The sequence below is a fragment of the Sebastes fasciatus genome, chromosome 20 (assembly GCF_043250625.1).
Source record: "Sebastes fasciatus isolate fSebFas1 chromosome 20, fSebFas1.pri, whole genome shotgun sequence".
Taxonomy (NCBI): Eukaryota; Metazoa; Chordata; class Actinopteri; order Perciformes; family Sebastidae; genus Sebastes; species Sebastes fasciatus.
In genome coordinates, this window is record NC_133814.1 from 24475514 (window position 1) to 24498889 (window position 23376).

Here is a 23376-nt window from a genome sequence, read left to right on the forward strand (position 1 = left end):
AGCTTTGTGGGACTTTACAAACAAACCAAAATTCACACCGTAAACAAAAGTAGGTGTGTTGTTTCAACCTTACAGTGAACCGGAAATTACTTTATTCTCATTTTCAGGTTCATACTTGTGTTTTTCGTTTCTACTAGAACATGTTTACATGCTTTAAAGGTCCCATATTGTAAAAAGTCAGATGTTCATGTGTTTTATATTATAAAGCAGGTTTAAATGCTATATAAATACTGTTAAACTATCAAAACGCTCAATATTCAGAGAAACACACACAGCCTGTATTCAGAAATTGTGCGTTTGAAACAAGCCGTTAGGATTTCTGTCCATTTGTGATGTCACAAATCTACAATATTTAGACCATCACATGGTTTTAAACATAAACATTCTAAATGTGTCCCAGTTTATTTCCTGTTGCAGCGTATGTAAATAACATCAGCTGACAGGAAGTAATCATGGACCCAAACTGTTGCCTAGCAAAGAAATCTCAACTCTAGATGTACATCCTGAGTGAGAGTTGACAGACACTCACTGTGTGCGTCCGGGCCGGCGTGCAGCTGCAGGTACTGTATGTCTTTGCTGCGCAGCTGCATGTTGAGTTTCTGCAGGGAGTTTTCTCTCTGCCTCAGAGCCGACTCCAGGCCCAGGATCCGCTCCACGTGCTTCTCCACCAGGCTCGTCTGCAAGCACACACATTTACTTTGTTTTAATCCACCAATTACATAACACGTATACAGAATTAAAATATTAACAGAGGTTATATACAGTACGTTCTTTAGCACTTATGGCTTTGTTTGTGAACATGTCCAAGGCTGCTAAATATTGGTATCAATAATCTACATTCATATCCTGGCAAAGTTATTATAATACTCATATTTGCAACCAGGGAGTGATATTTTTTAATGCCAGAATTGATATATTTGCTTCATTTGAGTCTATGTGGAGGTAGAAGGAAGTTATCGCAGTTATTATTGTTATCTGAGTAACGTGACATCAAATCTGTTCCGTATCCGTCAACCAAAACAAACCGCAGCGAGCCGAAACAATTAAGTAGAAAGCGGCGGAGGGTCAGCGTGGATACGACCTGCACCCTCACATGTTAAATCCAGCGTGGTAAACACTACACATCCAGTAAAGTATGGAAACACTTTGGGTTTCACACATTACCAGGAAATGTCACAGACTTCAGGTGACATTGACACGGTGTCAGTCCTCGCCAGGTGGCAGTTCCAACATCTTTGGCGCTCCTCATCCCCTAATCACTTTGTGCCCACATAAAACTGCTGAGGCTGCTCGGCATGAGCTGCTCAATAGACTTCGCTCTCATATGAGAGGGTTTATTATCACAGAGGGGATCTGGGAGAGACCAGCCAGCCAATCTGTTCAGTTGGAAGCGTCTACCTGGTCTGGATCCACTTTGATTTGTAACTCAGTTACAGAAATGTGTTCAAAAAAAGGAGATTCTCACAGTCTGAAAAATGCACATGTATTGAGAAAAGAAGCAAGAGGATAGAGCTAAAAACTAATCTTGTTTTTGCAGTGCTGTATGTTGGAAAACAAACAATTAAAATGTAATAAATGTAATCTTTTTGAGGCGTATGTACCCCTTACAGTCAATCGGGTGTTTGTTTTGTGTCGGATGAGGAATATCAAGGACTCTTCTTTCTGAAGGACTGTTGACTCAGTATAAGAAGTAATGAAAAAAAAAACTGCTCATTGGCTCACTGGCAATTACTTTGAAATGAGCAGCGTACTCCAGAGTGTCCAGTCAACACGATCCAGAGCATTTCATCAAGTGTCTGTTTTCTTCTTGGTCGTATTATCAGAGCAACCAAGTCAGGAAAGAGAAACTGGACAGTCATATGCAACAGTATGCAACAGAAATATGCACACTCCAAGGATTTATCAAGAATTTTGATATTGTGTTTTGTTGCATATTTGTATAAAATCTATAGTCAGACCATCCTTTAAAGGGTTAGTCCAACAATTTAGTATTGCACTGCCATAAAGGTGCTTAATTCAATATCCAGAGCATTAATATAACAGCAAACAACTATTGTCTATGTAAAGATATAGAGGAGTAATGTCTACCTGAGCAGAGAATGAAGAGGTGGTGAGTCGCGTTCAACGCCCCTGATTTGCATAAAGTAGAATAGCCCTCAACTTAAAGCAAATGAGGAACGGCCGTCGTGACGCTCCGTCTCTCGAATCGCGCCGCCACACTACCAGAATACATTGCAAGGCTACTTACATAGACAATGAATGGGAAGCGTGGAACGGACAGAGCCTGTGGACACGTAGCATCAGAGCACCAATCTGGGAAAACCATTTCTTTATGGAGCTGGCTTTGTGCACGGTGGCGTTAATAATAATTGTAGCTTGACTTATAACATTGAATCTAATATGAAAAGCGAGCGTACACTAACCCTACAGGAAAAAAGCACGAGCTTGTTAACTCCACTTAAATGTATTTATTTGATTTATCAAACATATATCTCTTCAAATTGGCTGGTTTACCTATTCAAGATGATGCGGAAATGGTAGTAAAAATGGTTAATTTATGCACAAATTTGATTTATAGACTATTGTGAATTGGGTCACGATGGTTTGTCCCAGGACAAAGTTTGTGAAAAGCGGATCTAGAATATTATTATTATGTTATAGCATTAAGATTTCCTGTAAATTGGAACCAAATCTTAAAAACAGCTCAAGAACAAAAGCTCACAAACTGTATGAACTTTATGTACTTTTGGCCACATCTCTAATGTTCCAGTTCTACATGTTATATTCAGCAGAATGTGAAGCTCTAAGAGTTTATTAATGAGCCATACGGCTCCTGTAAAAGGAGTGCACAGTGCAGTGGACTGAGTAATGTGTCTGACCATCTTGTCGAGATCCCTCTGGAGGTTGCTCTTCTCCATGTGAATCTTCTCGTAGGCCTGGATCACGTCCTCCAGCTGCTCCTCTCTCTCCTTCCTCTTCTGGAGCTGAAGCGACACGCACAGAAACACAAACTCAGAACCAAGAGCAGAAAAGGGCTTGACATACATTTACTTTCTTTTCCCCGTTCTTTACAGTTTTCAAACTTCCTCCCAAAGAGAGAGAAAAAAACACTTCCATTGTGAGAGTCATCAAATGTGTCTCTTAAGAAAATTGTTGTGTAACCATGGAAATTTAGGACACCGAAATCCTGACACCTCAGCATGTACGCCTCCCGCATCTCCACAAAACGGATTAGTGATGATTTCAACAATCATCTTCAACACTATTTTATTGCTGATCTATCACAACGTGGCATAATAAGGGGCTGAATGTCGCTTGGATGCCAACTCTCTGACAGATCTGAGAGCAGTGACATAGCACAGCACACTGAGTGAAAGGGAGAGATTTTTCAAAGCAGCCGAGGAAGTGAGATTTCTGTTGAAGAATATGGTCACTTTACACAATACGGAGAATGGAGAGTGGGAGCAGCAGCAAAGGAGTGAGATAAACAAGAGAGCCGGCGAGGACAAAGAGGTACATCACTGCTTGTGTGCCGGAGCGGCGAGGCCTGCTCTGCGTGTCTATGGTAACATATGCTTGTAGAAAACTGGCACTAAGGTGTAGGATGGCTTGTCAACAGCATCGTGACTGAGGGGAGGGAGTACTCGGAGACGCACACAGATATGAGATCTAAAAAACGACCTAAAGATGTTCTCATTATCACCTTTTACATTCTCACTTGTCTGGAATCTGTATGTGGGATCGGTTGGTTGTTATAAATGGCCTCTTGGGTTGAAAGCTGACTGGTTTTATTCTAGTTCTTTAGATTAATTAGTTGGTATATAACAGTTGATGTGATTGCAGTGTGGAACATGAGTTTTTCTTTGTAAGCTTTAATGTTGTTGTTGTTGAGAGGAGAAGAAAGATGAGGAGGGTCGATAAAACCTAATCTAAAGGATAACTCCCTTTTTAATTTCCTATCTATCAGTTATGATAAAGTAATGCTAAGCTCTCGAACATAGACTGTATATAAGAAGTGGACGTAGTCACCATGACGTCACCCATCGGTTTGTGGACTGCGGTTTTGAAGCCTCGAGTTCGGCATTTTGGCCGTCGCCATCTTGGTTTTTTGGAACCAGGTGTGACAGGTGAGGGTGGAGCTACGTACAACCGAATGCTGAATAACACATTTTTAGGCAACCAAAATGTTCAGTCTGTTCGTAGCTATACCTACAAAAAGTAGTGCACTGTAATTCCTATATATCCCACGAAATCAATGTGTAGTCGTGATCCAGGAAGTAGTTTAAGTACAAAAAGAATCAGACTTTCGCCCAGGAAACCGGTGTTCGTCTCCAGCGTGAAACCAAAAGTCAACATTAGTTTATTTGTCACGTAACTGGACAACGCTGTGGTAGCGACTTGTCAATCACAAGGTAGCCACGCCCTAAAGCATCCCCTGCTTTATGGTCTATCTGACTCTAAATGGGACCATAATTTACTAAATGAACATCATGCTGTATTGAAGAAGACTTGAAACTAGTGATCGAGACCATAAACTCATGTTTACAATGTTTCCTGAGGTAATAAATCAAGTGAGAAGTAGGATAATTTTCTCATAGACCTCTATACAATCAGACTTCTTTTAGCAACCAGAGGAGTCGCCCCCTGCTGGCTGTTAAAGAGAATGCAGGTTTAAGGCACTTCAGCATTGGCTTCACTTTTCAGACCCGGAGGTTGCTGCCTGCTCTCAGAACACGGTGACATTAGCCAGCAAATGCCAGTAAATGTAGTGCAAATTTGATCCAAATTTCCAGAGAATCTTCAAATAAAAAGTGAACTAATTTGCGTTTCCATCCACTATTGTTGCATGTGTCCATACTCCACTTGTTGAGGGAAGACTCAATGTTGTCATCATGGCCGGATTAACAAAAAACAATGCAGATAATGTGCCGTTGTGTTAACTCCTCCTTTCTTCCTCTCTCTGCTCAATGTATGCATTTTTTTGCTTGAATAATACCTGGTTTACTAGCTACTACTACTAGATTTGCTGTGTCGTAATGTGATTTAACACATTCATTTAGAAATACGTAAAATATAAACCCAAAACTGAAATAACTTAAAAGTGGATTTTGACACAGGGACACTCTGCAAAACATGGCCTCAATATCCAGTAATAAAGCAGAACTCACTTTAAGGCCCTTATGTCAGTTGATATGGTGCTTTAGTGGTAAATATTCCCCAAACTAAATGTACACACGCTCACTTTGTAGCCTCGGCTGTCGGTTTTATCTGCATTTTATTGGAAAAACATCAACAACATTTTTCGCTTTCTGCTTCGTGACCTTTCAATTCTCTGACGGGAAATATGTCACCTTGCTCTGCTTCTCCTTGATAACTGCAAGTCACCACTTCACCAAAAGGAAGAGGATAAGGTGTGTATGTGTTGGGGGGGTCCTGTCCCAACAGAGCATGCTCAGCGAGCCGCGGCACATTTCATCACTCTGAGCGCTCGGTGTCAGAGCCGTGTGACCTTGCGTGTCCCACGCTAATCGTTTCTGCTGCTCCCATAAACCCTTTCCTTCCTCTTTCTTGCTCTCTAGCTCTTTTTTTTTGTTTTTACCGCTACCGGTTTTACCACTGCCTTCCTGTGTCAGTCGTTTCTCTTTTCTATTTCCCCACGCTCTCGTTCACACAGTCAGAGAAAATAGTAGAGTTGCAAGCGAGGGGAATGAGCAGTCCAAACACATTATGGGCGCTGCCATTCTCCTCTTTACACTACAAGTAGTAAAACTGATTCTTTTGAAATACTGTCTGTGAGTAGCATCTTGTTTTATATTTTAAAAGGGACATATCATGAAAAACTCACTTTTCCAGTGCTTATGCACGTCCATTAGGGTATCTGGAGTGGCTACCAACCCACAAACTGTGCAATGAAACAACCCAGTCAGTTTTTTGTGGGCTGCTTAGTAGGACGATACACCTATCTCCTGATGTATGTATTGCGATTCGATATTACGATTTATTTCTATTTTTGTTAACTTTTTTAACACAAAAAGTTGAATCATACACTTCTAGGGACTTTTACTTATGAAAATATCTCAAATTAATACAGTAAAAATGTTTGATCTTCAGCATGTATGTAGTCAGAAATGTCCTGAAGTAGCTCAGTTGGTAGAGCAAGTCGTCTTTTAAATCACAAGGAGGTTAAAGGTGGTTTGATCCCCGGCTCCTACTGTATACATGGCAAAGTGTCCTTGGGCGAGACACTGAACCTGAAGTTGCTCCTCGGGCGCTTCTCAGCAGCCCACTGCTCCTAAATGCTTAGGATGAGTCAAATTTCATGTATGTGCCTGTATGACGAATGTAATAAAGTTTAAAAGTTGAAAGGTTAAAGGTGCACCATATTTTTCTTGCAAGCCAATCAGATCAGACTGAGCTTCTTAAAGAGACAGGCGCTAAAACGGAGCATTTCAGACAGAGGGTGAATGCAGGTATATTCAGACAGACAGGATGAGAACAATAATGTGTTTTTTTATCCTTAAAGGCAGGGTTGATGATGTTCTCCAGTTTACACTAATATGTTATATTGGTTGAAATGGTCTTAACACCCCGACAGCGATCCATTACTGATGAGCTCTGAAAAAGGACCGGATAAGAGCCGTCATCTGTAGCTGCTGTAATCCTGTAAAAACGTCTACAAATCACTGCCTCGCGGTCCGCTTGGTAAGAACCAATCAGATGCCTCCCTGCCTCCCTGCTGGTACTCTACCCTTGGCGTGCACCAGCCTGAACTCAAAGCGCGTCGCCGCCGCATGTTTCCTGCAGAATGGAAGAGAAAACTCAGCCCTGCAGTAGCACTGCCGCGGTTACTTGTCATGAGCGTTGTTGAGTTGAGGTCCTCTCTCCGCTCTGTGTCTGTGAAGTAGTTAGGATGCGGCGGTGCTTGTGCATGTGGGTGGGTGTTGCATTGGAAGGAGCCCCGAGGGGAGGGGGGGTTTAGACGGAGCTCCTGAGGCGATGCTACTTTCAAATGATGCTATCTTTCCAACATCGTCGACCCTATCTTTAAAGCATGTAAACACGTTCTAATAGAAACCCAAAATACAAGGAAATGAGCCTGATACGTCCCCTTTAAATGCACGCTGTAATTGTATTAAATCATTTCATAACGTGTTATCCCACGTCTACTCTACTTTCTCCTCTCTTAAGGCGTACACATTCAGCAGAATCTTGGCCAGGTTTCTTCCCAATTATAGCGCGTCTCAAAAATAGAACACCAGCGTGTAAATCCCATGTCACAGCGCTCCTTGGACGGTGTCTTAAAAACAGTAATTTTTTGCTTGGACAGCAGCTTCCTTAATTAGTTCTGGACATCTTTCAGCATACGTACAGTGAGTCCACCACGGTTGGCCTCAATTTTACTTTTAATTCTATTAATCCACACGCAGGGAGGGATTTCTGCTCTGAGAAAAACCTTTTCATGTGATAAGGTTTGTTTTCTCTCCAGTTTATTTAATGGATTATTTTGTACACATTTCTCCTCTGCCTCTTCTCATATTTCATCTTCCTCCCCCATCCTCCCCCCGTCTGTCTCCCCCCCTCGTTGTCCTCATCTGTCCTCTCACCTCGTGGGTCAGGACGTTGACTCTCTGCTGCAGGTTTCCATTTTCAGAGTGCAGCAGCGCCGTCTCTTTGCTCTCGAAGGAGCAGTAGGAGTTGGTGTCCTCCCCAAACTCGTTGATCATAGGAAACTGCAAAAAAAAAAAAGACGTTAATCACGTTATAGAAATATAGAACTATGGACATGCATTAAGCGTATAGAGCAAGATAGTAAAAAAAAACAGTGATAGAACTCTTCTGCTTATTTATACTTTTTGTTTTTCCTGCTGTTTTCTGCAATTTTTGATGATTTCACGCTGTGATAATGAAAGATTCATCTCGTATCAGCTGCAGCTTCTGTTTCTGTTTGGCCCAGATATCGCTCAGGGGATCAGGGTGTTTTAACTAGTGTCATGTTTTTTGTTCCTCATGAACTAGATTTTTATCTTCTACTTCTCCTAAACTCCTCTGTGAATTGACTGTACACAGCCAGTTGCTTTAATCGTACTTTTGAATTTCATCCCACACAATGAAACGTGGGGTGTGTGTGTGTGGGGTGTGTGTGTGTGTGTGTGTGTGAGACTCAGCTGTTGTTTGTCCGTCAGTTACTTTATTTGTCCATCTGTTCGTATTTTTTGACTAAACTCTGGAATGATTTTTCAAAATGACACCCGTTGGCCCGAGAGTGGGTGCTATAATTTTCATTTTAGTGTTTTTATGACATTATCGATATCTCAGACACATCTGATCGCTCCACTGTGGCATTTTCAAAATTACACTCATTAGGCAAAAGGCAAAGACCGGCGATATTTTATGTTGTTATTGTCAAGACTTGCTGTTTGTGGCTCTCAGACCCAAAGCCCATTGGTTTCTACCATAGACTGTATATAAGAAGTAAACGTATGGTGCCTTCAAATGGGATCGTGTTTACCATGTTCACGATTAGAGTCCATATGAACGCCCTCTCTTGAGGTATTCACAACCTCGTAAGTGGAAAGCTTCTGAAAGCTCATAAGTTGTGACGTGTTTGTTGACGCTGTCAGAAATGGCGGAGGCCATGGAAGTAAGTTTTTCGGTTCATAATAAGTTAATATATTGTAATTTTAGTCGTATATTGTTTTTCTTCGTGATTTTATAATCTGTCTGAGGAAAATGTTGATATCCCCAACGGCCTCATCTTTCTCCTCTGTCATTGTGCTTTTGCATTTCCTGCATTATGTTACCTAGCTTGCTAAATTGTTAGCCTCTGTCGCTTCTAGACGCCAAAAATAACGTTAATATTACCGTTGTACTCTTCACAACTTAACCACTTGAACACCAAGTATATCGTGTACACGACTTCCCATGTTGTAAAACACCAGCTCACAAGTTTCATTTGAAGGCACCAGTAGTCACCATGACGTCAACAATTGGTTTGTGAACTGCCGTTTTGAAGCCTTGAGTTCGGCATTTTGGCCGTCGCCATGTTGTTTTTTTGCAACCAGAAGTGACACGAGAAGGTGGAGCTAAGCACAACCAAACGCACCATTTTTAGGCGACCAAAAAGGTTATAATTAAATTTTATGAACTGAAAACACAGGATGAAAGGGTTAAAGTTCAACGACGAAAACGCGGACAACTCCCAGACTGGACAACGCTGTGGTAGCGACCTGTCAATCACAAGGTAGCCCCGCCCTAAATCATCCCCTGCTTTATGGTCTAATTGACTCTAAATGGGACCATAATTTACTAAATGAACATCATGCTGTATTGAAGAAGACTTGAAACTAACGATTGAGACCATAAACTCAGGTTACAATGTTTACTGAGGTAATAAATCAAGAGAGAAGTAGGCTCATTTTCTCATAGACTTCTATACAATCAGACTTCTTTTAGCAACCAGAGGAGTCGCCCCCTGCTGGCTGTTAGAAAGAATGCAGGTTTAAGGCACTTCAACATTGGCTTCTCTTCTCAGACCCCAGAGGTTGCCTGCTGGTTTCTATTGAAGATGTAAATCTTTGAAAACATCTCAAATATATTGTTTCATTTTTTAAAAAGGCTCAGTAGTTTCCTAAAACAGTTGGTCATTGTAGTTTTTATCAAACGTCAATCAAACAGGAGGAAACAGTGCATTTGTTGGGGACTATTTTCAGCGGCGGATTAATCTTCATTTGGTGCTCTAGCTCTCATACTTGTTAGTAGATAGGCTTATACATGGGATTTTGGGATCTTATTGCCTCAGAACTCGTGATTCACGGGGGGAAACATATTTACTGTTTTATATGATATGAAATGTAGCAGCATTACATGTGAACATTTAAATTATGCAGATTTAATTGCACTATTTGCAGCCACCATTATGCAGATATGACTGATTATGTAACCATAACTCGAATATGCGTTTTATGGGCTGCACCACATTTACTGTTGTTTTACTTGTGAAGTGAACAATTTGTCTCGTTCCAGCGCTAAACTGTTGTCTGGTAGCAGACAAACACGAGACGAGTTATATAACTGCATATGGTTCGACCTAAATGAACACATTTACATTTAGAGTGCCTACCGTAAGCAGCGAAGGCTTTTCATTTTCTGTATGAAGTCAGTGACGCTGATGAAATGTCTATTTGAGGAGCAAACAACCCTTTTCCATTTAGCAGAACACCTCTCTCTGCTCAGTTTAACAGTAAATGTTCACAACAAGGGCAAAACCCCCCAGGGGTCCCAAGAATCCTCACACTGCTGAGCATCGGGAGCGCTAACAACCTCACTTCAACCCATGTTCAAAGTAGCAGGAAGCACTTCCATCTGCATCATTACAGCAGCTGTGCTCAGGCATCTTGTATTTAGAGAAAGCCTGCAGCAACACTCACCTCTCCATAAAAATAGAAAAAAGGTTTAAAATAATAGAAAAGAATTGAGCGAAAGGTCTTTCCATGTGGGGATTTGGACATTTCAGGAGTCAATGTTGTGATTATTGTTTTGATAGATATCCAAATCTAAGAAGAAAAGCACATGCTGTATTTACAGAGGCACAGGTGTGAAAACAGTCAACATCTGCACCTGCTCTCCCCCAAATCAACACCTGTCTCTCTGGGAATCGGCCCTGAACAAACTGCCGTTTGTGAATAAGTCAACAGCGATGTGGCAGCCTGCAGCGTCCAGTAACAGCTGCTCACGAAAAGGATGCAGGATTTCTGCACTGACACATATGGCAGGAGAGGAGAGACAAAGTCAAACTGCATTTCCATCAATTTCTTTAGAAAAAAAAAAATCTGTCATAAAATACCTTTTTCTAAATCCAACAAACATCAGCACTAATCATCCACAACCCAGTCGCCAGAAAAAATGTTTTTGTACGTAAACCACAGATATGTTGAATGTTGACATTTTGAACCAAAAATACGTTTCATATCAGCTTCGTATCACAACTGCAGAAACGCACAATGCCACGTGGTTAACCAGCCCGGTCGCACTAAATGGTGTATGAATGACACGGTAATTTGCAAGTCATTTTACATGCAATAGGAATGCCTCTTTTGGCGTGTGATTTGTACGCCCTGTAGCCCGTATTGACTGCAATGTAAATGCATCTGCGAAATATGCTGCGTTCAGAGCTAGTGGTGCAGAATAAAATGTGAGAAAGAAGGAAACAATACAGGACTTTCAACTGGTGTTCGTGTCCCAAAGTGTTGTTATTCTGAAGTTACATTAGTAACGTTTGTGGCGTGTTTTCCGTACGTATGTTGAGTTGTTTCCGTACGTATTTTACTTAGTTTACGTACTTATTTTAAGCCCAAACATGATGTTTTTTGCTAAACCTTAATGTAGCCGTTACCGTAGTATTGTTGTGAGGCGTAAAAATGACACGCAAAAAGGCTAAATTGCGTTCTCATGACATGTGGAATGTCCTTCTAATGTGGTGCTATTTATAAGCCTTCCCATAAATTCGGGTTGGTTTAGAGTTGCCAAACGATTGGTTAGGTTAGGTTAGGTTGGGTAACGTAACGATGTAACATAACTTAACATAACAACGTAATGTAACAACTGTAACAATGTAACTATCGTACATAAATAACAACTGCGCTTTGCAGACTTTCTTATGCAACGTTACGTAACAAGCATAACAAGCGTAACAAGCGTAAAGTAAACTTTTACTTTTGGTCTTGCATGGGACAGGAATAGCGGTCTCTTGGGTGAAAGTCTTGTGTTTGTTTGACCCACCCTTAGTGGACTTTCTCACTTGTTATACTCGTTATTATACCATGTAACTTTCAGTAACGCTCGAATGCAAAAACGTCCACGTTAAACGTATCCGCGGTTTGCAGAAACATACAATGCCAAAACAAAATTTTGGCTGCTCATGACGCACGTCTCCCTGAGTCGAAGCTTTCTGGAGCTGCAGTTTGCATTCAACATTCAACCCGAACATCACAGCAGATTCAGAGTTTCAGTTTCCCTACCAACCGTATCCCTCGTAGACCAGGATGCAGCAACAGCTTGCATCTTTCTGGAATTGTCCTTCTCAGCATTTGGAGTACAGCAGCCTCTTTGATAACTTCTCATCATTTGAAGCATTTCGTTCTCAGACGAGAAACGAGTACTGCTCATACTCTCTCTCCATCTCTCTCCAGCATTGTAAACAGCTTGTTGAAAGTCCTCACGCACCTGAAGTAGAGCTAGGTTTAACACAAGCTGAGGGGAGAGTGGGTACATTACACCATATAATTCCTAGAATAAGTAGAGCACCACACACTCATGATAATAATAAGAATATCCAGGATTTTTTTCTTCTCTTTAATCCTTCTTTGTTCTTAATTTAAGCAATTTATCTCTCCCTTGCTCTTTGCATCATTATCTCCCTTTACTCCCTCATTCCTCTTCCACTCTGTGCATTACACCGCAGCCTTCCACTCATTTAACTCCATCTTTCCACTTATTTTCTTTCCACTTTTCCTCGCTTTCTGTCCTCCCACGCTGTTCCTTTACGCTACTGTATATGTGTCCGTTGGCCCAGCTACTGCTAGGAGGTGGATTTCTGCCTCACCTGCTCTCTCATCCAACCGAACACTAATCTGATTTCATCCCCATGTTTTAACTTCTGCACTCTTTTATGTCTTAGATTCTCCTTTTTTTTACTTGCATGATTTTCTTTTTATCCATATTTAATGAGCATTGTTGGAGGGAGCCTGAGATCTAAGATTTCCATTGCCAACTCTCTGTAATTGTTGTGCACATCACAATAAATAACTTCAACTTGAACTTCTTCACCAAAGGAAACCAAAGTAGAGCAGCAGCACTTCCCCTGACCTGAGAAAGACCATGTTTGTTGCAGCTCTGCCTCCATAATTTACATACTGAGACCCTTTAACAACGCAGGTAACATCAGGTAACAGTTAAAAAGCAGAAGCCTGTGACCTCCCCTCATTATACTGCATGCATATACAGATTGCATGTTAATAGCAGGTGTGAACGGGGTCCGATGTTACTTTAAAGGTCTATGTTGACTCAGCTGCATCAGCTCCTGTGAGCCATTAATTCAGCTTCAACGAGGAGTTATGTGTGCAAAACCTTTTTTTTATAGCCACTCAGTTTGCTCCGTTGCTCCCAGGGCTCCTTACGGTTGTTACTCAATATAATTTTTACTTAAACATGAGTTATTTCTGCTGTTTATTCCCCCGCTGGTCCACGATCAAAGCCCACCAAAAGCTTTCTCCTCTTTTATCTTTGTGTACAATCTCAGTGCCTCAGTAATGCTGAGGGTGGACAGGCTCGCTCCCTCTTCTGAAAGACTAATAAATCAGAAACCTAACCGGCCTTATCCCTGTCAGCGCCGTCTGATACCAACAAGGACAACAACAATAAATCTCCCTAATATTTGACTTTGTGATTCGGCTTCACCTTGATCTCGTAGATCTTAAGCTTCCTCTTGATGCTGGTGTTCTCCCGCTCCAGGCAGGCCAGCCTCGTCTTGATGTCCTGGTAGGCGGTGATGAGGGCGAAGTGGGAGGCCGAGTAGACGTCGTCGGGGGGCATCGGCGAGGAGTGCCACGCCACGCTGCCGCAGCCATCCTCCTTCAGGCCCCCGTCGCTGCCTCCTCCCAGCAGCCCCAGCTCCCCTCCGCCGAACAGAGACTGCATCACTCAGAGCCTCAACCTGAGGACACACAGTTTATTCACAGATTAATCATTGGTAACACTTCATTTTACAGATTCATGGTAATTAGGTGATAATTAGAAAGTAACCTATTTGAAATTTCTTTGGAATTACTGCCAAATTACCCCAATATTTACCTCAAAATTAAATTACTTTATTTTTAACATTATTTAATATGCTAATAGCTGGTAATTTATTTAATACATTTCCAGGAGAAGAATACAAAGTTAATTGATGTGCTTTATTTCCATGTCTGCTGATAAATAGATAATAATTAGCAAATAACTTATTTGAAATTTCTTTAAAAACCTCCCTGAATCATGACATCAGCTACCAGGTTACATTTGTTTAGACAATAAGTCAGACAATAAGTCAGACAATGGTGAGATTTGTGTCTGATCAGAAGTGTCTTCTATTAGTTTACCACCTCTGATGAAGAGCAGCCGCTTCTCAGGGCCCTATTTTAACCATTATATGTTATTTTAGCATATAATGTTTTTAATAAAGTCATTTTTGATCAATTTTGAGGTAAATATTGGGGTAATTTGTACGACGGAGTATTAGGGCCACATTGAGGGGAAAAAATCAGGGATTTTGAGAATAAAGTCATAATTTTACGAGAAAAAGTCGTAATATTAAGAGAATAAAGTCATAACTTTACAAGAAAAGAGTTGGAATATTATGAGAATAAAGTCACAATTTTACGAAAAAAAAGTCTTAATATTATGAGAATAAAGTCATAACTTTACAAGAAAAAAGTCGTAATATTATGAGAATAAAGTCATAACTTTACAAAAAAAAGTCGTAATATTAAGAGAATAAAGTCATAGCTTTACAAAAAAAAGTAATATTAAGAGAATAAAGTCATAGCTTTACAAAAAAAAAGTCGTAATATTATGAGAATAAAGTCATAATTTTACGAGAAAAAAAGTCGTAATATAACAAGAATAAAGTCATAACTTTACAAAAAAAAAGTCGTAATATTAAGAGAATAAAGTCATAGCTTTACAAAAAAAAAGTCGTAATATTATTAGAATAAAGTCATAACTTTGAGAGGAAAAAAGTAATTTCCTTCTGACTTTATTCTCGTAATATTACGACTTTATTCTCGAAATCTCAGATTTTTTTTTTTTTCCTAAACGTGGCCCTGATACTCCGTCGTAAATTTGGCAGTAATTTCAAATAGGTTACTTGCTAATTATCACCTAATTACCATGAAATGTTACCTACTTATTAAATCAACATTCAGTTAAATGTACCTGCCAAAAGAAAACAGATTGTTCATAATCCTGGCAGCGGTGGACTATCAGTGCTGCTGCAGCAGCGCTAAAAACATCAAGCAGGCAGCAACTTGCAACAAACAAAAAAAGAACAAAGCCGCCGTTGAGTGAGAGCAGTCGGATTTCTGGCACGCACAATGTAAAATATTCAAAAGCAGAGTGGGTTCAGAGAGAGACAGCAGGCAGACGGGGGGACACTGTGTACATTTGAAATTTAAAGATGACTTACTGATAATTGTACGTTCATCAGACAAGGCCCTGAGTCATGTTTATGTGCACACTAGTATTTATCATGATTGGGACATTCACATTATTATGATTATTCATGCGTGCGGCACGGTGGTGCAGTGATTAGCACTCACAGCAAGAGGGTCGCAGGTTCAAACCCGGCTTGGGGTCCTTCTGTGTGGAGTTGTTGATCATGTTCTCCCCGTGTTTGCGTGGGTTTGCTCCGGGTTCTCCGGCTTCCTCCCACAGTCCAAAGACATGCAGGTTAAATGTTGACTCTAAATGTCCCGTAGGTGTGAATGTGAGTGTGAATTGTTGTCTGTCTCTATGTGTCAGCCCTGTGATAGTCTGGCGACATGTCCAGGGTGTTTGTCCCCGCCTTCGCCCAATGTCAGCTGGGATCGGATCCAGCCCCCTCCGCGACCCTGAACAGGATAAGCGGTTACAGATAATGGATGGATGGATGGATGGATGGATGGATGGATGGATGATTATTCATCTCCCTGATTCATGATTCTTGCTCAGAAGCTGAAGCGAACTTTAGAGGCAGCGTGACTGCACATCGAGTCAGTGCAGAGAAGCAATGCAGTGGATGTGAATAGGTGGAAGTGATGACACAATGTGAACATGTTTCTAGTTGAGCAAAAGAATTTCCATTAACCCAAGGCTTTATGACTCCGATTCAGGAATGTACAGAGCCACCAAGAAAAGAAAGAACTGGAGACCTTGGAAAGTTCAGTCGACAGGCTGAGCTGTCACTCGCACACACAGTTGGTGCATATGTTGCTATAGTAAATATCTGTACAGTTATTCAGCGTTGCCAGATGGGAAATGTTAAACAGTCATACTAGAGGCTTAAAATTATCGTACGCGAGTCATAAACACCAGAACAAATGTAAATGTGTAATTTTTAGGGCTGTCAATCGCTTAAAATATTTAATTGCAATGAATCGCATGATTGTCCGTAGTTAATGGCAAATTAATCGCATTTTTTATCTGTACAAAATGAACCTTAAAGGGAGATTTGTCAAGTATTTAATACTCTTATCAACATGAGAGTGGGCAAATATGCTGCTTTATGCAAATGTATGTATATATTTATAATTGGAAATCAATTAACAACAGAAAACAATGTCAGTGTGCTGACTTGACTATGACTTGCCCCAAACTGCATGTGATTATCATAAAGTGGGCATGTCTGTAAAGGGGAGACTCGTGGGTACCCATAGAACCCATTTTCATTCACATATCTTGAGGTCAGAGGTCAAGGGACCACTTTGAAAATGGCCATGCCAGTTTTTCCTAGCCAAAATTTTGTGTAACTTCGTAGCGTTATTTAACCTCCTTTGCTAGAAAGCTAGTATGACATAGTACCAATGGATTCCTTAGGTTTTCTAGTTTCATATGATAACAGTATCTTCACTCTAGCTTTCAAACTGAGCCCGCTACAACCTAAAAAACACAAGTTGTGTTAATGCGTTAAAGAAATTAGTGCCTTTAAAACAAATCTGCGTTAACGCGTTATCGCATTAACTTTTACAGCGCTATTAGTTTTACAAAACATGTATTTAAACGACTTTTGACAGGCCTCTAATCTGCCCACACATCATTTTCTTTTCTTTTTTAAAGCAAGCTGACGTAGCTATGATGTTCTTATTCAGAGAAAACAGTTGAGGCCATCAGCTAAGCTAATGTAGAGGAGCGTCGAGCAGCCGTGCTCGCAAGACACGTTCATCAACATCATAGTTTACACCAAGCATTGACTGGCTGGAACGACTACTAACTGTAAGCGTCACAAATATCGTACATTATGGCACTTTTGGCATTATTGATCATATACATCGTACAGAGGGCAAAATTATCATACAAATACGATAATTATCGTACATCTGGCGATGCTGCAGGTATTACATTGTTGTCAATAAATACAGACAGAAACAACAGTCGAGCTCTCTGGTTCCCAAATATTTTTAAACCACGGCGGCACCCCTCTATACGGATTCTTTTTTTAATAGCACTTAGCTTTCAGCTTTTCACTTTTGTGTCTCTCGAGGGCTGAGATGTATCAGTCTATTTACAGCGGCAAATCTTCCCATCACTTCCATCTGACGATCGTTGTTTCTTACTGTTGTGTACCTAGAAAGTGCCGTGAGTGAACAAAACCAAAACACTAAAGTTGTGGGCCGGAGAGCTGAACAATGAGCTGAAACTCGCTGTAAAGGTCTCGTTCCCAGGGCATCAAATGATGACGTCACTGTCCTCGCCGCTTTGATACCGAGGAGAGGCACCCCTTTTGCGTCTAAAGAGGTTAGCGTAGATGCTGCAATAGCATCAGATATATCAGAACTGTAAAGGCTGAAGGCTGTTCTCGATGGAAAAGATGTTTTCACTCTTCTCCCGGCTGGCTTCAGCAAGAGTTTGATTGACAGATGGTTCATCCAATCACCTGCCAAGTAGTTTTTTTAAAGTCCCTGCCCTTTATCAAATAGTTTCCAATGAGCCCTAAGTTTTACATGACACATTCAGGTTGCTCAAAACCGGGAGAGGAGCTTATTCAGATATGATGTTAACATGTGCAAACACATAACCAGGATTCTCCAAAACCCTGATCATAACCAAGATACTTATGTCATTGCTCAATACCATCATTATCCTTCTTTTTCATCTCTCTTTTATAGTAACTCCATGTAATTTTTTTATTGAGAGCTGCCCTACAGGTGCATGATTAACTAGTGATATGTTAATCATACTCTTATTCATAAGAGTCCGGCTCGTGCTCTTGTTCCATTTCGCAGTACTTAAAAAAACATGAGCTGTGACAGCCTACGCTCCTTGAGTGGCGTGATGAATGAGCCGAGTAGTTAGCTGACCATGCTACATCACAGCCAACCAACCCCCGCCCCCCCGCCCCCCCGGCCCTAAAGACTGATGTCAAAAGTGATAAATGGCACCTGTGATGTCACCGCCCTCTTTTTATGCAGCCACAAAAGGGACATTTGCAGAAAAGTCGTACTAGACGACGTAGCGAGGCACACGGAGAACGGTTTGATTTACGGGTGCTGAGTTACACAACATCTAGTTGATTTGATGTATACTGGAAAGGATGCCTTCCTGACTCCCAGCATCGCCTTGTGAGTCAGCGATTGCCTACTGAGCTATTTTCATCTGCTCCCTTCCTCCACGCTTGCTATTTTCCTTGTGTTTTAAGAGAGAGGGGGGATAAAGCCTCAGCCAATCTACGGCTCTTTTCCTAGCTGGTCTAACAGGATGATCCAAAAGCAACTCCCACATGCACACAAACACACGTCTGTGCACATGTTGCCAAAAAATAAATAAATAAATAAAAAATACACGGAGGAGCGTCGCACAAAGAGAAAACGCATGTGTGGACAAAAACGGCTGTTTGATCAAAGAGACGGCGCTCAGTGCCAGTCACCTGCCAGCTGCCTGGAGACGGGTGTTTACGCCGGGACGACACTAAGGTCCTGTGATGACATCATGCTGTCGAGTCTGGTGCCCTTTTCTACGGCGAACATGCTGTCACTCCAATCTGTGTATCATATATGAGCTAAAGCCGTTTTGACATTCAATAGCTAAGCTTGACCATCCTGAATTAACATTAGAGATATTTACACTTGCATTTTGACTAGTCGTCATTACATTGTGACTGGTCAGAATTCTTACTCAAGATATCTATAACGTCATTCTGACTAGTCAAAACGACAACAAACAGGGTATACACTGTACAATTTTAGCCCGTTTCTGGCCCGAATCTTAACGGCGTACGGAGAGCACAATCTACAATTGAGGGGAATTAAAGATATCTTGAACTGGAATTATGACTAGCCAAAATTCAGTTGCACAATGTAAATTACGGATATCTACAACTGAATTGTGGATATCCGTAATGACAAACTTGGAGAGGAGGTCGTGTTGCTCTGGCCCCATCTATTTGGCGTGGAGAGGAGGTTGTGTTGCTCTGGCTCTATCTATTTGGCGTGGAGAGGAGGTCATGTTTCTCTGGCCCCATCTGTTTGGCACGGAGAGGAGGTCATGTTGCTCTGGCTATATCTATTTGGCGTGGAGAGGAGGTCGTGTTGCTCTGGCTCTATCTGTTTGGTGTCGTCGGGAAGCTGCTTGACATCCTCCTGGATCCACCTTCTCACATATTTTCACATTATATGTGTTATTTTTTGTCATATGTATTGTCTATGTTGTATTTTCATTATGTTGTTACTCTGTACACGCAACATCTATTGCACGGATATCTTGAATTAGAGTTTTGGCTAGTCAAAATGACGTTGTAGATATCTCTTATGAATATCCTGTCTAACTATTAAATATTAAAACGGCTTGTCATAAGCTGCTGACTAGAAAAAGCACAGCAATGGAACATGTATATGTAAAGCTTTCACCTTGCTGTATGTAGTGACCACATTTCCATAAAAATCCCACGGAAGCGGCGCACACCATCCGCCTACATTCAGGCTGGAGGACATAATTATCCATGGACCAAAAAATCTGGTAAAATTGCCAAGTGGATATTGTGATTCAATTGCGTATATGGACTGGAGTACCTATTCACAGGCTGCAATCCCTACATGGCTAATAAAAGACTCATTTCCATAAGAGGATATCTACTACATGGACCAGCTCACATGCTCCAGTAGAGACTGGTCACTGATAGATGCTGCCTCGGACCGGGGAAAGTAAAGGACGGGGACGCGGGAACATCCATTTTGTCTGCGCTCCTCTCATTGGCAGCACAGAAATGAGGCATTTATCACACAGCTCCGACTAAGCTCTTCTTCCCCGATCCCCTCTCTTGCTCTCTGCTCCTCGACCCAAAATATCATCCAGCTTCATCCCCCTCCTCCTCCTCCTTCATCCCCCTCCTCCTCCTTCCTCCTCCTTTCCAATCACACACTACCCACTCTATCTACTGGACCTCTGGGCTCATTTGCCGAGGCTCTCGGGGCCCCGCCGGACTGTAGAAGTGAAAGCGCATACGCTTCGCTCCCAACCAGCTCCCCGCTTCATTACAGCGATTACCGCAAGAAGTCATACATTACCCCGGGCCCACATGGCATACATTGTTCCACTGAGACTACCATCCTCTTCCTCTTTCCCCCCTTTCTGTCATCTTCTCTCCAGAGATTAAAGTACCACCCCCACTCCCTCTATGTCACCACACTGAAAGGGGGCCGAGCGCTGTTGCTGCCGTCATCAGTGAACCCGGAGAGGCTACAGAGTCGTGAACTGAGTGGGAGACTCTGAGAAACTGTTGTATTCATTAACTACATGTGGTGGCATTTTTACATGAAGGTCTCCTGTTTGAATAAGTGATTTTTTTCTCTTAAAAGACACCTGACAAGGACAGACCTGCTGACATTTTCTTCCACGGCTCGCGGCTCAAGTCTGAATCGAATGCCGTCACATTAACGGCAAGGCTGCAGCAACCAGAACAAGGCAATTCGATGTTGTTACGTGCTGTGCTGTGTTGTTATCATACTTTTTGTTAATAAATGTATGACTATTTTTCACACAATTCTGTTGCCAGTCCTCTCATTCCCGGGTTTACAAATTTACTTTGTTACTCCCTCCATCCCTTGGACCTTAAATGGAGGGGAACGTAACAAATGGGGGCTCGTCCGGGATCAACATTGTATATAAAACAATAGATTTAATTAATTAAAATAGTGCGAATGTGGCAATTCAATATCGTGGATGAAATTCTTCTCATGTCAGGGCAGTCAGGGTCATACCTGCCAACCTTGAGTCCTCAAAAATAGGGAAGATTTGAAAACCAAAGTAGGCTTGGGCGATATAACAAGATTGCATAACATCAAATGCTACAACTCCTCAAGACACAAGCCAAGTTCCTGTGTCTTGTAAGATTTTTTCCATACATGACTCGTGGCACGTCAGCCCAGCACGGCAGGGATTTACGTCTCCATTACAACAGTTACCCGCTACTCAAAGGAGCGGCTGTAAAACGGTGATAAACACATTTCATTTCCTATATTCTTCACAATAAAAGTCCCCGGTTATTTTGCTATTTAAAAGCTTTTATTATGAAAATAAAATAATAAGTGCACTGCAACAGCATTTTTAGTTAAATAGGCCTATTTTTAATTTTACTTTTAATTCTCAGGAAAGAAAACTGAATAATTTGCCCCTCTGACCTGAACTTGTATGAAAATCTGGTATAAACTAATATTCATCAGTTTTCATTCATTCATTCATTCTTTTTTTTGCACCTGCCTGAGTGTTTCTTTCTCTTAGTTCTCTCCGTTTCTCTCTCCGTCTCTCACTCATTCTCAAGTCTCTTTCAGACACAAGGTGACAACGCCACCACTGCGCTTATTTTTTAAGATCACATGAAGCTTATTTCGTCTATTTCCTGAAAATACCCTCTTAATATTTAGAGTCCAAGCAAATAGTTAAATTCAATAAAACTCAGTCCATGTTCTTCTGTTAACTGAAAAACGTTCTCCTTCAAAAATACAAAATGAAACCTGGTAACAGCACATTAAACGTCAAAGATGGTGTCCTCTCCGGGCTTCATGTCTTCATCCAGATAGACGACAAGCTAATTAATTGATAACTTATTCTAGATAATTACCAAGTAGAAGCAGGAGCTGACTGAGGTTGTTATTGGTCTACAGACCTGGTTGTCCTTAGCAAATTAAATAACATAATATATAAAAATATAAATAATTTACAAATGTTTCCCTATTGTATAACTGGCTCTAACACCCACTACGGAGAATCAGTATGTTCAGTTCTCCACACATTTAGCACCACGAACAGAACTGTGAGGTTGTGAAATATGATTATACTTTATATTCTACATAAAAAGAGAAGTTGTAATATTGATGTATCCTCGATTTAACGTGATGAACAACAGCGAGAGTATTCAGCGGGGTATTCCACGATGAGCCTCATCCATTACAAACACTCATAACTCAATCAAACCTCAGAGCTGCTGCTCTCGCTGTAAATACTGCAAATCATATTTTTGGGATCCTTTGAGGTCTGAAGCAACAGATGATATTTCTCTATCTTTTTGTGTGTCTGTCAGTTAGCTAACGGTGGCTTGTAGTAGATTATAATGGTGCAAATCTCTTCTTACATTCTGCTTTAGTTCCTGCTTTGTGGCATCACCCTTTCTTTGGTAACAAGCTATATAATCACAAGCTATTCATTTCTTCTCCATAAAGCTTGTGTATATTCATGGTTCTGTCTATAGTGGTGCAGGGATGATGTGTTTTTGTAGTTGAAGTTAGCATCGCTCTGGTTCCCTCGACAAAACAATGGGATTTTTCCTTTGGATTATTGCAGAAAATAAGATCTGTGGAAAAACAAACGTTTATGATATTTACACGTTTTGGATTTCTGAAGCATAAACGCAATCTTCAGAAGTAAAAAGCTGACGTTATTATAGCTATACGCTATAAACAAACTACACCGCGGTCACAACTTCACATCAGCATCACTAAGCTAAAGGCGAACTAGTGTTCGGCGTTATGACGTTAATTAGTCTCGTTTAGACACGTAAGACACGTAAAAGCTTCAAAATTCACGAGTGGGGTATTTACTGATGTATTTCATGTTTTATGTCCCCGTCCAATGACGCTGTGAAGCGTCAACCAATCATATGTTTTTGTTTCACCATTTCCGGTCCCGTTCTCTCTCCCCACTGTTTCTGTTCCGTCTAACAAATAGAAGAAAAAAGGATTCCTCCCAGTAGGACGGGTATCAATACTTGATACCTTTTTTTTTATCAATGTCTTTTATTGTTTTTTTGCTATACAAGCGTCAGCATTATTATGCAATATATTCAATACAGGTTTTACTTTAAAACACATAACATCCCCCACCCACCCACCCGTTCTCTCTTATCTTTTCCCTTTCTTACAGGGCTAAAATCAATATACAGCTTCACGGTATCGATCATACAATCAAACAGTTAAATGGCACCTCTAACAAAATGAAGATACACATAAACAGAAAATAAGTAAATAGAAAATAAATAATAAATAAAATAAAAAGATTTTCAAAAACAAGAATCCATTCCCTTCTGAGGACCACTATTGTGAATTCTTACATATCCTATCTTGATTATTCCTCCTGTAGAAGCTCTCCAATATCACT

At 41.0% G+C, this 23376-nt stretch overlaps 1 protein-coding gene across 1 annotated transcript in view; it reads right to left on the reverse strand.

Annotated features, from left to right (window-relative positions):
- The window catches only part of tbkbp1 (TBK1 binding protein 1), a 65703-nt gene that overhangs the window by 19399 nt on the left and 22928 nt on the right, over positions 1 to 23376 (reverse strand). The window contains exons 2-5 of the mRNA XM_074619334.1: positions 13456 to 13711; positions 7605 to 7730; positions 2880 to 2984; positions 530 to 677 (exon numbers count right to left, since the gene is read on the reverse strand). Coding sequence (XP_074475435.1) covers positions 530 to 677; positions 2880 to 2984; positions 7605 to 7730; positions 13456 to 13695 — 619 coding nt within the window. The 5' untranslated portion in view covers positions 13696 to 13711. The remainder of the gene's footprint in view (positions 1 to 529; positions 678 to 2879; positions 2985 to 7604; positions 7731 to 13455; positions 13712 to 23376) is intronic.